This window comes from Gorilla gorilla, chromosome 1 (assembly GCF_029281585.2).
Source record: "Gorilla gorilla gorilla isolate KB3781 chromosome 1, NHGRI_mGorGor1-v2.1_pri, whole genome shotgun sequence".
Classification (NCBI taxonomy): domain Eukaryota; kingdom Metazoa; phylum Chordata; class Mammalia; order Primates; family Hominidae; genus Gorilla; species Gorilla gorilla.
In genome coordinates this window covers 130,066,162-130,081,000 of record NC_073224.2, presented here as the reverse complement: position 1 = coordinate 130,081,000, position 14,839 = coordinate 130,066,162, and the positions used below count along the sequence as shown (strand labels likewise).

The window sequence follows — 14,839 nt, the reverse complement described above, 5'->3', positions numbered from 1 at the left end:
ACCACCATGCCCAGCTAATTTTTGTATTTTTTGTAGAGTTAGGGTTTCAACATGTTGCCCAGGCTGGTCTTGAACTCCTAGCCTCAAGCGATCCTCCCGTCTTGGCCTCCCAAAGTGCTGGGATTACAGGTGTGAGTCATTGTGCCTGGCCTGTGCACACCTTTTATAATGGGATTTCTCTTCCTTACTTTTGATGTCCCCTCTCTCATACTTAGTTAACCATTTTGAATTCCACTTAGTAAGAAAAGTTTCCATTTTCTTTTTCTTCGGGGGACTTAGATATGATCTGCACCTAGATGGTAAGAAGATTTTCCATATTTTGAAGTAGAAACTTTCTGTATGCCTGAATCTTGCCGTCAAGAATGTCTTGGCTAATCATGAAGGAAGAATATAAGAATGTGAGTAAAAACAATTCAACAGTCCCTGAGAACAACGTCAATAAATATTCAAAATTGCATAACCATTTTAGTGACTAAAGCACTGAGACTCATCCAATAATACTGTGGTTTGATAATTACACAGTTGTGAATTTATGATACTGTTAAATTGGGGAGACATCTTGGTGCATACAGGTCAACCCTTTCATACATCATTATATACAAAAAGTACACACCTACTTAGGAATTGAAGTGTAATACCTCCTAGCATAAAATGCTTAAAAAAAGATTTTAAGGGAGTGATACAGTGAGCATTCCTATATGAATTTTCCTGCTTATCTCAAGCATAGCAGAAGATTTGAAATTTCTAGGTAAGTTTTTTTTTTTTTTTTTTGACAGGGTCTTGCCAGTGACTCGTAGTAGATCCCTCCGCGCGGAGCTCGGGCCGGCGCTTCTTCCTGCGGGAAACCCCTGGGTGCCCAAGGCGGCGGGGCCGAGGCCGCGGCGACAGTGGGGCGGGGCTTGCGGTGGGAGGAGGCGGCTGAGGCGGAAGGACACACGAGGCTGCTTCGCTGCACACCCGAGAAAGTTTCAGCCAAACTTCCGGCGGCGGCTGAGGCGGCGGCCGAGGAGCGGCGGACTCGGGGTGCGGGGAGTCGCGGCATTTGCGCCAGGGCTTCGGAGCGTAGCGCCAGGGCCTGAGCCTTTGAAGCAGGAGGAGGGGAGGAGAGAGTGGGGCTCCTCTATCGGGACCCCCACCCCATGTGGATCTGCCCAGGCGGCGGCGGCGGCGGCGGAGGAGGCGACCGAGAAGATGCCCGCCCTGCGCCCCGCTCTGCTGTGGGCGCTGCTGGCGCTCTGGCTGTGCTGCGCGGCTCCCGCGCATGGTGAGTATCGGGCTGAGGGGCGCTGTCCGCGGCGCCCGGGGCTGCCACCTGGGGCGACCCTTCTCCCCCTCGGTCCTTCTCTGTGTGGGAAGGCCAGGCTCGGCCGCCGGCGCGGAGCGAGGCCACTCGCTGGGTTCCCAAGAGTTTGGACATCGCCGGGGGCCCCTCCCGTGGTGCCCCGCCAACCCCCGGGGTTCCCCGCCGCGTCTGCTCCCCGCGGCCCGGGACCCCTCACACGCCTCCTCGGCAGGAGGGTGGCCGGCAGCAAGTCTCAGAAACTCCTTTTTCGTAGTGCCAGGGTGCAGGGAGGTGGGCAGTTTTGCCCTTCAGGTTCCGCGTTTCCTGGGGTCGAGCGAGAGCCGACGGCGGGCCTCGGAGGGGCTGAGCGAAGGAATGCCAGATTCTGGCGTGGAGAGCGGGGGCAGGGCCGCCAAGCCAAACGGCCTGCACCTTCGCAGCCAGCCTCGCCTTTGCCAGGGGGCGGCACATGGGCCGGGTGTGTGGGCTTGGTTTGGATGGGGACGGGGTTTTGCGGCGCGCCTGAGTTTTGACACTCCAACGCCACCGAAAGTTCGGAGGAGCCGGGTGTGCTGCTCGCGTCTTTGAAAGGTGGAGGCAGGAGAAGTAGGGCAACTGGTGTGGCTGCATGCTGAGGCACATGATTTAAAAATCTCAACTGCTGTTATTCTTTCTGAGGCGCGGAGCTCTGCTGCTGTTTCAGGCTGTGTCCAGACCCAGGAATGTGGTGTGACGATCACCTATTCCTCCAACCTGGCAGCAGCATTTGCTGCTCCTTTGGCATGGCTGGGGGTGGGGCACGGGCGGGTGAGAAAAAGTGGATACGTTAATTCAAAGGGCTTCCTTAGAAAGCTTCTTTATGGTTGGATGTTTCTAACACGGTTGGACCAAGGAAAGGGAATCAAATCATATCTTCCCCATCCCGCCCACACTTTTAGATTCTACATTTCTTCAGACCCTTTAGTGGAAATAACTTGGGCTTTGGAGCCCTGCTCTGTAATCCTGGATTCAAATCCAGCTCTGCTATATGAACTCACCAATAAAATGGGAATGAAATTATCCAGCTAATAGGATTAATTAAAATAATGTATATTAAACGGATGACACTCCAAAGGTGTTCAGAAAGTCCTTTCAGGGCCGAGGCTGTGTTTTACTGCTTCTGAGATTGATGCTCCCAGTGGGATGGTGTCTTGTGCATATTTGTTGAACGGAAAGCAGCCCCTTCTTTTTCTGAACCTAATCTGAATAAAGATTTTTACCTTCACCAAAAAACTAGTACATGAACTACATCTGTTTTCAAAGAAAAGGTTAGGAAGATGATGAGCTTCAGAAAAATATGGTCTTTGTTCATTGTTAACAGTCAGTCGACATGTCAATCGCAGATGTTTAAAAAGAGAACAAGGTTATTTATCACCCGAAAATAGTACTGGGTTGTTCAGCACCAACTAGATACTTCTTGGAAAGTTCAAATTTCGTACACGTCTAGGTCACTAAGAATTTCAGAAGTGGACCAGGAGGCTTTGTAGTGATGAAGCAGAGCTGTTGTTTCTGAAGCATTTAATAAAGAGCATATATGATGGTGTTTTTGCTTTTCCTTTTTCTTTGAGTGAAAGCTTTAAGTGTAGCTTTAGGATAGAGAGGAGTATAATCAATGAGACAGTCTGAGGGTAATAATCCTTGGTCTATCATTAACTTGTTTTGGTAAATAACTTAATCTTCATGATATGTAGTCTCCTTACCTATGAAGCAGGACTAAAGGAATAACCTGCTTTAGAGAATTGTAGGGAATAATAAATATGATTGTAAAGTGATTTGAAAAATTAAGTATTAAATAATATGATGTCAGAAATGGGATTACTCTGACACATAGGGCTTCTTTTATTATAGGATCTCAGTGCATAAAACTATGCCCTCCACCTCTGCTCTGCTGAGGTGCTGCGATTATTAGCTAGCTTTTAGGTAGTCAAGTTGAGTGTTAGTCAAGTTGACTCAAAGGATAGGATTTAGATATTTTGATTTTTAGACAGGTGTTCTTTAGATGCTAAACTAATGCAGTAGAAGAGATTTAGAAGCCTGTTTCTTGGTACAAATCTTAAATCTTCTTAGAGTCTACAGTGAAGGCTTCTTGAATCCTCTTAATTTATTATTGTGTTTTGCTAAGGTACCAATTACAGCACACCCTTCTAAACTTTTGAGTGTTCCTGTGTTTGGCTTGTGGCCAATTGTTAATTTAAACATCACGGAGTTTCTAAGGCAAGGAGATGTTAGCAGTATGTCTGATTGTCTAAACAGCTATCCAGGACCATCCTCTTGCTCCTTGTTTTCTTTTGCTTTGCAATGGGAAGTGACTCCCTGATTTTGCTGCCTGCTAGATAATTTCTCAGCTGAATTCTTCTCTTGCTTAAACAAAATCGGAGTAATTTTCTTTCAGATGGTGATGAAATTTAACCTAAAACTATTTTTCCTTTCACTTTCTTATTATTCCTTTTTTTTTGGTGTGGTGGAGAGGAGGAGGAGAGTGATTCCTAGTCTCTCTTATTTTTCTGAATGTTTAGATTTTAAAAATATTTACCCATAACTTCTTGGGATCTCTCTGCTCCATTCCCACCCTACTGCCTCTCCTGTAGGCTTCTATGACATAGAGGAGCAACTTTTGGTTCACCTGGATTGTAGTTGCTGACTTCAGGACCTTTAGAGAATGTTTAAATTCAGTGGGATATGCTTGGATGGTTCAGAGCAGCCTTACAATACATTTTAAAAATATCACACCCACAGAAATTCTATTTTGCCCACAAAATTTGCATTGATCTAGTTCCCACTCTGTGTTGCCATTCCTAGTGATCCTCCTCCCTACCTCTCCCATTATGGTAGAAAAAAACTCTGTGTCCTGGCTACATCAAAATCTGTTGGGGTGGATCTTGGACTCAGCACCCAGGGATTCTGATAAGGTAAGTTTGAGAATCCATATTTTTTCAAGGTTTACAGGTGATTCTGACAAGTAACTTGGTTGCAACCCACTGATTAAGTACATTTTTTTTTTACCTTCAGGTGTGTGTATGAGGTCTTTCTAAATTTAAGAAATTTCCATAACAAATGTAACCTTAGTCATTCCAGTGTTTAACGCTTCTGACTCAAGGAATTTTAAAATTGCTAACGTAAGAGATATAGAATATAATGTCATTTCTTCTGTTTATCTGGGTGCAATATGTCTGCATTGACCCTTTAGAAGGCCTTCATATATTTAGATGATATAATAAATTCTCCACCTCTCCTTTTCCCTTTTCTTCTGTTATCTCTTTTTCCTTAAATGTCATTCATACATGTTGTTTTTTGACCCTTTATCTATATACGTCTGCAATGATTTTAGAGTAAAAAACTGCAAGGCGTGATTTGAATAAGGATATAAGAAATTTTACATCATTTTCTTTATATTGTGTTCACAGTCCATAGTTACATGCTTCCTTTCTTGATGTCTCAGTTCGAATGCCTAAATTTGAACTATTAATTTTCCTTCCACCCTTTCCTGATTTTCCTGTTTTTGTTTCCCCCCCTTTCTCTGCAAATGACTTGAAACCAAAAGGTCTTCTTTTCTTTCTTTGTCAGCCTACCATATGTGTAGTATTTCGGACAGATCACTGAACTAGGAGCCAGAAGACCAGAATTCTTCTCCAGGTCTGTTATTAATTGGTTTGGTGACCTTGTAGGAGAGCCACTGTTTTAGTCCTCCATTTTCTGATGTTCATTGTTCATGGTCACAGAGCCAATTAGAGTTGAGACTAGAATTCCTTTCTTCTGGTGTCCAGTGCCTCATTCACTGTCCACATTGCTTCCATCTCATGTACAAATGCGCTTATGTGCACAAAAACTCTTATAACATCCTCAACTGCGTATTGTTAATGCGTACATGAGGAAGGAATCGTGTATTTTCACTTATGTGTTTATTCTAATGCCCATACCCTACCCCTGTACCTGGCATGATGCCTTGGTATCTAATAGGCACACAATAAATACTTGTTCAGTCGAACAATTATTTTTAGCCATTTTCTTATTTTGGACAACTGTGGTACTCCTAGACATTTTAAAAATAGTATTTGCAAGAGTCATGCTTACCTTACATTTGGGGAAAAACCAAATTTTTCCCTTCCCCAGATGTTTCATTTAAACTTGTAATTTTGAATTTCTTTGTGTGTGGGGTTTCTTTCTTTCTTTTTCTGATCACTTCTGCAATTTATAAAGGTCACTTTGACTTTGGAATCTCACTTCAAAGGCACTGCCATCCACCCCCTGCCTCTCACTCAAGTTTGCTTCCACTGCTTCCTATATTACTGTATTACTAGGCCAGCAATTTCTGTTATTTTGTCCAGAATAGCCACACCTTATTGTAATTTCATCATTTTGGGGACTAGTCATTTTTGGAATACTATTTTTAAAATTAGAGTTAACTAAGTTTATATTTATTTTGATAATTTTTTTTGAGATTTTTTTCATTGAGTTGGATATTGCAAACTTGTACTGGATTGAGAGAATATGTACATTTAGTAAAGTATATTTGCTTTTTTTTTTTTTGAACCAAGAGAGTCCCCTGAACACCCTACTGACAAAAACTAAAGGTGAAATATGATGAATAAATATTTGAGAGAATCACATGGTGTTGAGTTGTCTCTGCCACATGATTTTGATCCTTGAGGGCCAGGTCTGTGCTACACACATTTCTTCTCTGTACTACAGAATTTGTCTGGTATGTGCCCCAAATTCAGAGTCAACTGAGCAGCAGGTCTTAGTCACAGCATCTATGACTCCTGCTTTCCCACCTTTAGAACATTCTATAGGAGAGGCTGATGGTGAGTTGGAGTGTGTTTCTATGTTCTTTTTTCCTTTGAAGAGATAGGATCAGTTGAAAGCTGACCCCACCCACAGACTTTTTTTGCTATCTCTTTTAATTAATTAAGGAGTGGCTGAAATTTTCCTCTTTGTTGACTTATGCATTGGCGGGAACTTTAAAATTCATCTAGTCTTTCTGTCCATCCCATGCTGGATCTGATGTTTACAACATTCTAGTCAAGAGGTACCATATTTTCTCTCTTCTTGAACATCTCTTGTGGTAGACAGCTCTCCACAGCAGTTTATTCCATCTTTGGCTAGCTCTGATTCTTAGAAAGATCTTCTTATATTCAGCTGTAATCCGTCTCCTCATGACTTGTCCTCATTGACATCTACTCAGAAATTTGTCTCAGAGTCCTGAGACCTGTGCAGGTGATAGGGACCCAAAGAGATGCTTGTCTGTAGACTTTACTGAGCTGACACCCAGCTCTCCATAAAAGGAGTCAAACCCAGTGAGGAGCATGTCTGGGGTGATTGCTCAGGTAAAGCATCTTAGCCCTACTTGTTTCATACCTCCCTGCACAGGTGGGCACTGGTGGGAGAATAACATTTATCAAGCAGTGTTTCCCTAACCTCTCTTATGATAAGAATAGCTCAGGTGTTCTCATGGAGATTCTGATTCAGTGCATCTGGAATGTCATCTGGGAATTTGTGTGTTCAAGAAATAGCCAGGTGATTCTTACATTAGGAAAGTTTTAGAATCACTGCAGAGTGAATCTGGGAAATCAAAGTGTTTGTTTTTGTTTGTTTGTTTTTTGAGAGTATTAGAGACAGGTTGCTTTGGCTAGATCCTGTGGTCATTTTTCCCCCTTGGAAATGCCTCCTACTTGCTGGCCTCACTTAGTACAGAGAAGAAAGCTGCTATGGTATAAGGTTAGTAAAGTTGTTTGTTTTGTCTTAAAAGAAATTTGCAAAATCCAGCATTTTCAGACTTCTGTTTGTGTTGTATGACTTTGTTGTAAGCCTCCTTATTCCTCCATTAGAATGTTACCTGAAATGTTAGAATGCATAGGAGTTCCACAGCCTTTTTGGTGTCCACTAAAGAATTCTGTCCTCAGCCGTTGCAAATGGTGCTTCCTTTGAGGATTTCTGCTTCATTAGCTCATGAACACATATTTGGTGTCGGCAGTTTCCCTCAGATGTGTTAGTGTGGAGAGATATAAAGGTCACTCATTTCTGGTGGTCCTGCTTTTGGGGTTTCTGGGCTGCTGCAGCAAATGAAATAAGGAAAGGAAAATAAAGGAGGAATCTAGGGCTTCTTGAGCAGAACAAAACAATCTGCAAGAAGGGGCACAGGATTGCTCCTCTCACAAAGACACTTGATAATACTGTCCTTGATAGGAAGAAGGAAGTGGCTTCAGATCTGAAAGGATATGCTCATAGGCTTGAGACGGGACAAACTGCATCACTGGTAGTGGTAGGAGGTTTGCTGTAGATCTGTTTTTTCTCCTGTCTGTCTTCTTTGAGGAGAATATTATCTGTATGGCAGAACATACATTGTGGTCTTAAAAAGGAGAGTAAAGCCAAGAAAGGGGGATGATAAAGCCATAGCTTGGAATAAGAAAAGCAAAGGAATTATTGTATTAATTTGTGTGTGTAAATACATAGGTTTCCATGTAATTCACTGGTAGGATCACTAGCCCTTGGCACTAACATTTGCTATCTTTGTAGCTCTGCTGCCTTAGTGGTGTATTGGGGGAGCATTGTGGTGTATTGTCACACTTAATTTGTGTGCTTCCCTTGGCATCGTGTGGTAGCAAGTACAGGGTATTCTACTCTTCTAGATGTGTGGGAATCATTGACCAAGTAGAAAATATGGTCCTGCTCCCAAGGAGCTGACATCATCATGGAGACAAGACAGATAAGCACACAATTAGGAATATGAAATACAGTTATTTTATCATTTATCTATGCTCTCTGAAAGCAGTTTCCTGCAGTCAGGGTGACTTGGAGCTATAGGGTCTTGGGAGTAAACTTCAGGTCTTAATACCACCAGGGAAAGGCGACCTCCAGCTCACCCTTGCTGGGCTTGTCTGCTGTCGTGAGCTGTCTGCCATTTTCCTCTTTCTGTGTTGTAATTTAGAAGTATTAGAACTTGGCTTGGGGAAAAGACAAAAACCCCTTTGTCTGGTGAGGGTGTAAATATAAATTTGGCACATGTTGTGGTGTCTATTATGTCTGTTAGTGGGTTTGCGGCAAGAGAGAGTGCTGTGTTCTTAGTCCCGAATGCCAAGCCTGAACTAGGACAAGTTATGGTGGAAATATCTTCCTTGGAAGATGCAGTTCTCAGTGGCAGTGGCTGAAGGAACTTCTCGTCACAGCCAGGCAGTGACTGAAGTGTGGTGTGGACACACCCAGAGTTGCTGCCTCAGGTGGCATTGATTAATCATACTAATATCTCCCTCACCCTTTTGTACTTGTCTTGGCAAAACCCTGTTCTACTAGCTCCCCAATAGTTTGGCCTTTACTAGGTATGATTGAACAAGCTCTTGGGGGTTCACCTTAGTGTCCCTTGCCCCTCTCGCATTTCCAGCCAGCTACGTGGCTCCAGCCATGCTACCCCGGGTCCTCTGGCCAGACAGTGAGGGGCTGGGTTTTTCTTCCCATTGGACTGAAGCACCTTTCCCTGGAGGCTTGCCTAGGGCAGTTTCTGGTCTCCGAGTCAGTTCCTTCTGCAGGATACTGGCAGCTGGCAGAACTCTGGGTTATTTGAATACATCAGCCAAACATCTTGCCAAGATGGACTCATTGTTGCATAAAGACAGGTTGGATCTATGGGTGTTGCAGAACCTGTTTCTGGGTTAAGAGTAGTTCTCTCACCCTTATGTATGTTTATTCATATGATGAATGTATGTGTGTATTTTGTGAAGTAAGGAAAACATGATGATAATATTGTGGTTGGAGTTAGATACCTTATCCTAAATATGTTGTCTTTTTAACAAATAGCATTCCTTTAAAATACAGTTGTGCTTGATGAATAAGGTGTTGTACAAGAAGCTGTGGTTACATTCTAAAATAAACTGCCTTGTTCTGAGGCAGGCACGTTTTAAAATTGTTGTTTGCTTCTTTTTCATCTCTTTTTATTTTCATCTTTTTTTTGTGAGAAGATTCTGGAAGTTTTTAAGCCTCAAATATTTTCAATAATCTATTTTAACTGGTACCTAGCAGGGAGAGGTTGTTCTATTGGTATACCTAACCAACATTCAAATAAGAATAATTGAATACTGTTTACTCACTAATCTATTCTGTTGAGTTTCTAAGTATGAATAATCACAAAACTAGATAGTGCTGATATATTAACTTCTCTAAATGGTAAATGTGGTAAGTAGCAAAGACATTTTTTGTTTAATTCTCTCCTTACACATGCTTTGATTCAGACGCTGTCAAGACACATTGAAGTTTGAGGACATGTGTATTTTGATTATTTTATTATATTTTTATTTGCTGTGAATATGGGTTTATTTATTTGCTAGATCTTCTTTAGTTAGAAACATTAAGGGCATTTACTTTATTACAACATTTAAAGTGCATTCTAATCTTCATGAGGAATTTTAGGTAAAAGACCGTATCCTGAGATTCATGCAAGTCTTTGGCATTATGTTACTATTTAAAGTAAGTAATATGTAGTGGCTTCTCTGACATATTCTTTCTAAGAGAGTTAAGGAAAATAGTTGTAACCAAAAACAAACATTGAAACAGTTTAAGGTAGGTTTACGTAGCAACAGAATTATTCGTTATGTTTACAGATAATTAACTCATATTTATACTTTGCTGATTTTCTCTGGCACCTTTACAAGATTTTTTTATTTTTGTAATATAAAAAGTAATTATGTTTGAAAAAGTAGTTAAGGATGTTTGAAGAATCTAGAAAAGCATAAATAAAATGTCCACAATCATGCTGCCATTAATTTTTTGGTATACGTCTTTGGTTTTTTTACCCTTAGATTTAGAAAAGCTGTTGATTTATTTATATATATATATTTTTTTTTAGTTTATGAACAGATCTACATATATATATATGCACACACACATAATATACTATTGTCAACACTAGGTTTTATTTTTAAAAATCTTTACCATTTGATAAGTGGTAAATATTACTTAATCTTAATATGCCTCTCTCATTACAGTGATATTGAATGTTTTTTCATATCATCAGTGGCGTTTGTATTGCCTTTTTTTCCACTTATTTTGGTAAATTGTGTCTTTTACTCATTTAATTATTTTCTTACTGGTTTGAAAAAGCTCTTTAAATATTAAGGGTGTTAGTCTTTTGTCTTAAATATGTCACAATATGTATGGAAATAATTAGCAGTATATAACATAACATCAAATTGCTACCAATGTTGATATAAAAATTGTTCATTTCATAGGTTAATTTTTTTTAATCCTTTGGTTTCTAATGATATTGGTTAATTCATTTGCTAACTGCTATTTTCTGTAGCTACTTGAAAGTTCTTATCTGACTGTGTCGTAAATCAGCATGCTTTCAGCTGTATATGTCTAGGAAATTGACATTTACTTTAATACTTAATTAAAAAATATGTTGGAGAAAAGCAGTGTATTCTGGAGTCAAATACATGATTTTGGGTGGGTGACGTAATCGGCTACTGTCCTCCTTTTCTAGATAGCCAAGATTTTTGAAGCATTTAACATCCCTGAAAGGCAGGACTAATGCTATGTCTACCATGCACTGCCAATTCTGACACTTTGACCTAATGGATAAATGCCAGTACAGTGGGTCTAGCCAGTTAGCTTGGTCAGAGAAGAAGATGACTAAGATTCTCTCCCCCTTTCCTCACCAAATTGTTTAGTTGTAGGACAGAACTGACTGAAGCAACCTGTTGTTTTGGCAACCCATGGACACCACCTGTTTCTTCCATTCCTCCGTCCAGCCTCCCACTGCCCTAGTGCAGTGCTGTGTGCACAGTGGGTAGGAGATCAATGTTGTTGCTAAAGAATGTAGCAATAAAGAAGAGTAGATTGCTTTTTTTCCAAGCTTTTGTGTTTTTAAGGCACCCCGCTGGTTTTGACATTCGTTGCTCCAGCTGAACTGCTCTATGCTGAAGCCCTGCAGGTCTCAAGTGTTTGGTTCAGAGTAATTTCAGGCCATATGAATGCTTTCTTAAGTATCATTGGAATTTACTGGGCTGGCTGTCTGCCAGCTATTACCATATTTAGCATGAAGAGACCTGGGGAATGAGGACATTTCTGATCAACCAAGGAAGGAAACCTATTTGAAGGATTACAATATTTTCTTTTTTTTTTTTTTAATGGTGTAGTTCAGAAAATGCCAGTTAGACTGAGACTCAAATTTATGTCCACTGGTCTTTGTTTCTGTGCCCCATCCCAAAATTAATTTATGAATAGGAAAAGAGATTTGATAGTGAAGTTCTTTCTCACTCTGAAGTCTAATACTGTTTCTGGGAGGAAGTAAGAGAATTATTATGCCCACACTGTGCACTGAGAGGCTTAACCAGCAGGTGAAGCTGTTGATTAAAAACATAGGTTGATGAGTATTCTCATTTTTCTCCTTTGAAGCTTTCAGAAATTTTCTGCTTTGTCCTGGTCTAAATTTATTTTGGCCCAGCCCTTGTCTCCACCCTACATTTCAAACCAGTAGCCTTCCCTCTATGGCTCAACATTTCTCTGCCTCAGTTTTTTCCATTTTAAAGATGAAGGTATTGTTTGGAAGGACCAGTAAATACAATTAATATAAAAATTGCTTCTGTAGAATCAAACAACCTCCAACATTTCTGTTGGAAATTTATAGTTTATAGAGTATTCTTACACAATGATCTCCTTTAATCCTCACAAACTTGGTGGAAATGGAGCCTCACAGGGGTTAGGTGACTTGTATACATTGTTTACCCCTACATAATAAGTGACAGAGCTGGTACTTAAACTTGTGGCTTGATTTTTCTTTTTTTTTTGAGTTGGAGTTTTGCTCTTGTTGCCCAGGCTGGAGTGCAATGGCGCAATCTTGGCTCACCGCAACCTCCACCTCCCGGGTTCAAGTGATTCTCCTGCCTCAGCCTCCCGAGTAGCTGGAATTACAGGCATGCACCACAACGCCTGGCTAATTTTTTGTAGTTTTAGTAGAGACGGGGTTTCTCTATGTTGGGCAGGCTGGTCTCGTACTCCTGACCTCAGGTGATCCGCCCGCCTCAGCCTCCCAAAGTGCTGGGATTACAGGCGTGAGCCACCGTGCCTGGTCCTTGCAGCTTGATTTTTTAAACATCAGATTTTTTTTTCTTTTTTGATTTTTATTATTATGTGTCTGTCATTCTGCTAGGGGCTTTGCAAATATTGCTTTATTTAATTCATATGGCTATCCTTTGGAGTAGACAATATTTTTCTACATTATAGGTAAGGAATTTGGAACTTAGGTTCACAGCTTTGGATGTTGGCCTATGGTTAGTGAGGGGTGTAGCCAGGATTCAAACCCCTGTCTGGCTCTAGGGCCGCTGCAATAAATCATGGTGTTTTATGTACACTCATACACTTAACACTTTGCAACAACCCTAAGAGACAGGGGTAGGTATTTAGGGAAACTGGGGCTTCTAACTTGCACAGGATAATGCAATTAGTAAGTGGCTTAGTCGAGATTCAGAGCTAGATCTGTCTCCATAACCCTCACTCATTCCAGGATACTGCAGATGCCTATTTTTATGATATGTATAAGTAAAAATTAATTTGAAAAACTACCTTCTTTGAAGGGTCAGCCAGTTAGAACTCTTTTGTATCTTCTGAATAAGTAAGAAGTGGATGGACATTAGCTGACCCATACATTGATGGCTTTTAACCTTCCATCAGTTGATTTCCATTACCAGGACAAGCAAATATAATTTGGAGGGAAAAGAGGGGAGTTTCCATTAAGGATGAATCTTTAAGCCGAAAAGGGCCACAGTGGTGAACTCTTCAGAGGACTGCTCTCAGGAGCAATGGCCCTTCTCCTCTGGGCTCTGCTTGGGGCATTCCTGTTTGTATTTATGGAGACATCTTTTTGAAAGGCAGATGCCAGCTTTGGTGGGGAGAAGGTTGGAAAACATACAAGCCTTGCTCTAAATTTACTAGCCCTGTGTCTTTGGGCTAGTTTCTGAAGCATGGTGTGCCTCAATTTTATTATTTTAAAAATAAAGATAGTAGCAGTATATTTTGGAGTTGTTACGAAGATAATATCAGTTAATAAATGTTAGATTCATTGGACAGTACCAGGCACATAGTTAAAGTGCAGTTAATAGTAGTTATTGTTGGTATTGGTGTCATTTTATGTTGCAGTACAGACTGGCTTCTTGGTGCATTCACTTTTCTTTAATCAAAAGTGGATAGTGATTGGGAACCTTCATGAGGAAATAGGAACATCATCTTTGCAGCCTGTGGATTGTTCACTGGTTTCCTGTGATCTAATAATTATTTAAGGGTTTCATATTTGAGTCTCTTCCCTTAATGAGGTACACTTTCAGTTTGGGGAGATTTTATCTATAGGCATACCTTATTTTATTGTGTGTTCCCTTTTATTGTGCTTCACAGATTTTGTTTTATTTTTTACAAATTGAAAGTTTGTGGCAACCCTATGTTGAGCAAATGTATCAGCACCATTTTTTCCAATAGCATATACTCACTATATGTCCCTGTGTCAGTATTTTTTAGCAATAAAGTATTTTTAAACTCAGGTATATGCATTATGCTTTAGACATAATGCTGTTGCATGCTTAATGGACTAGAGTATACTGTAAACATAACTTTTGTATGCACTGGGGAACCAAAAAATTTCTGACTTGCTTCATTGTACTGTTTGCTTTATTGAGGTGATCTGGAGCTGAAGCCACAATATCACAAAGGTATGCTTGTATTATGCAAATTGCATTGATAGGTGTTAAATCATTTTCCCATTTTTTATTAACCACACATTTGTGATTGGATGTTATGTTTAGTAAAGATACTGTGATTTTCTGAGGTACAGCTTTGAGAACAGTATCAGGTCTAACACTCTTGTTTCCAAATTTCCTATGATATGACAAACATAATCACATGCCATCCAGTGTCACCATGCAGAGTACTAATGTGAAGCCAAAATACTTGGTGTTTTAATTAGCCTTAAAGCAGTTAATGAACTATCTCTGTTAGACATTTTGAAATAATAAAAATATCCCATTGTCTTTTATTACAACCTCAGGGGCTCCTGGAGATTTTGGGATCTTGTGTGGGGAACCACCCATCTAATCCATCCTTGTTTTAAAGAGAGAAAACCAAAGAAGCAAAGTGACTGGCCCAAGTACCTAGAGCTGGGTCAGGGTTGGGGCCAGAATCCAATCTCTTGACTTTTAGTCAAGTGATTTTCCCACTATGCTCAGTACTCAAATTATGTATCAATATGTCGGCCCTTGTTTTTTGAGGTCTGAAAAGGGTTAGTGCCAGTCAACAACAGTAGAGGAGTAGAAAGGGTGTTGGGATGGGAGAGGTGTGGCTATATTTAAAATTTCAATGACAGCAGTGAAAATAATTTGCCTGTGAACCTCTGCCTGTCCCTTTGGACTTCTTTGTAGTAGTTGAGACAACCCGGCAGGTCTGGTGTCATTAGTGATTCAGAATTGGATTAGCCTGGACTGGTGGAGTTACTTTCTCAGAAAAGGGCTTTATATTTTAACATTTGTTTCCCTTGACAGTTTGCTT

The 14,839-nt window shown here is 40.6% G+C and overlaps 2 protein-coding genes across 4 annotated transcripts in view; both read left to right on the top strand.

Annotated features, from left to right (window-relative positions):
• The window catches only part of GSTM2 (glutathione S-transferase mu 2), a 1,178,915-nt gene that overhangs the window by 332,646 nt on the left and 831,430 nt on the right, over positions 1 to 14,839 (top strand). The window lies entirely within an intron of this gene.
• Positions 777 to 14,839, top strand: part of LOC109025744 (myomegalin-like) — a 66,506-nt gene continuing 52,443 nt past the window's right edge. The window contains exon 1 of one of the 3 annotated variants that reach the window (XM_063701499.1): positions 777 to 1,264. In XM_063701499.1, the coding sequence (XP_063557569.1) occupies positions 1,140 to 1,264 (125 nt within the window). In that variant the 5' untranslated portion in view covers positions 777 to 1,139. The remainder of the gene's footprint in view (positions 1,265 to 14,839) is intronic. The other 2 variants (XM_063701537.1, XM_063701518.1) reach the window with 2 other exon arrangements.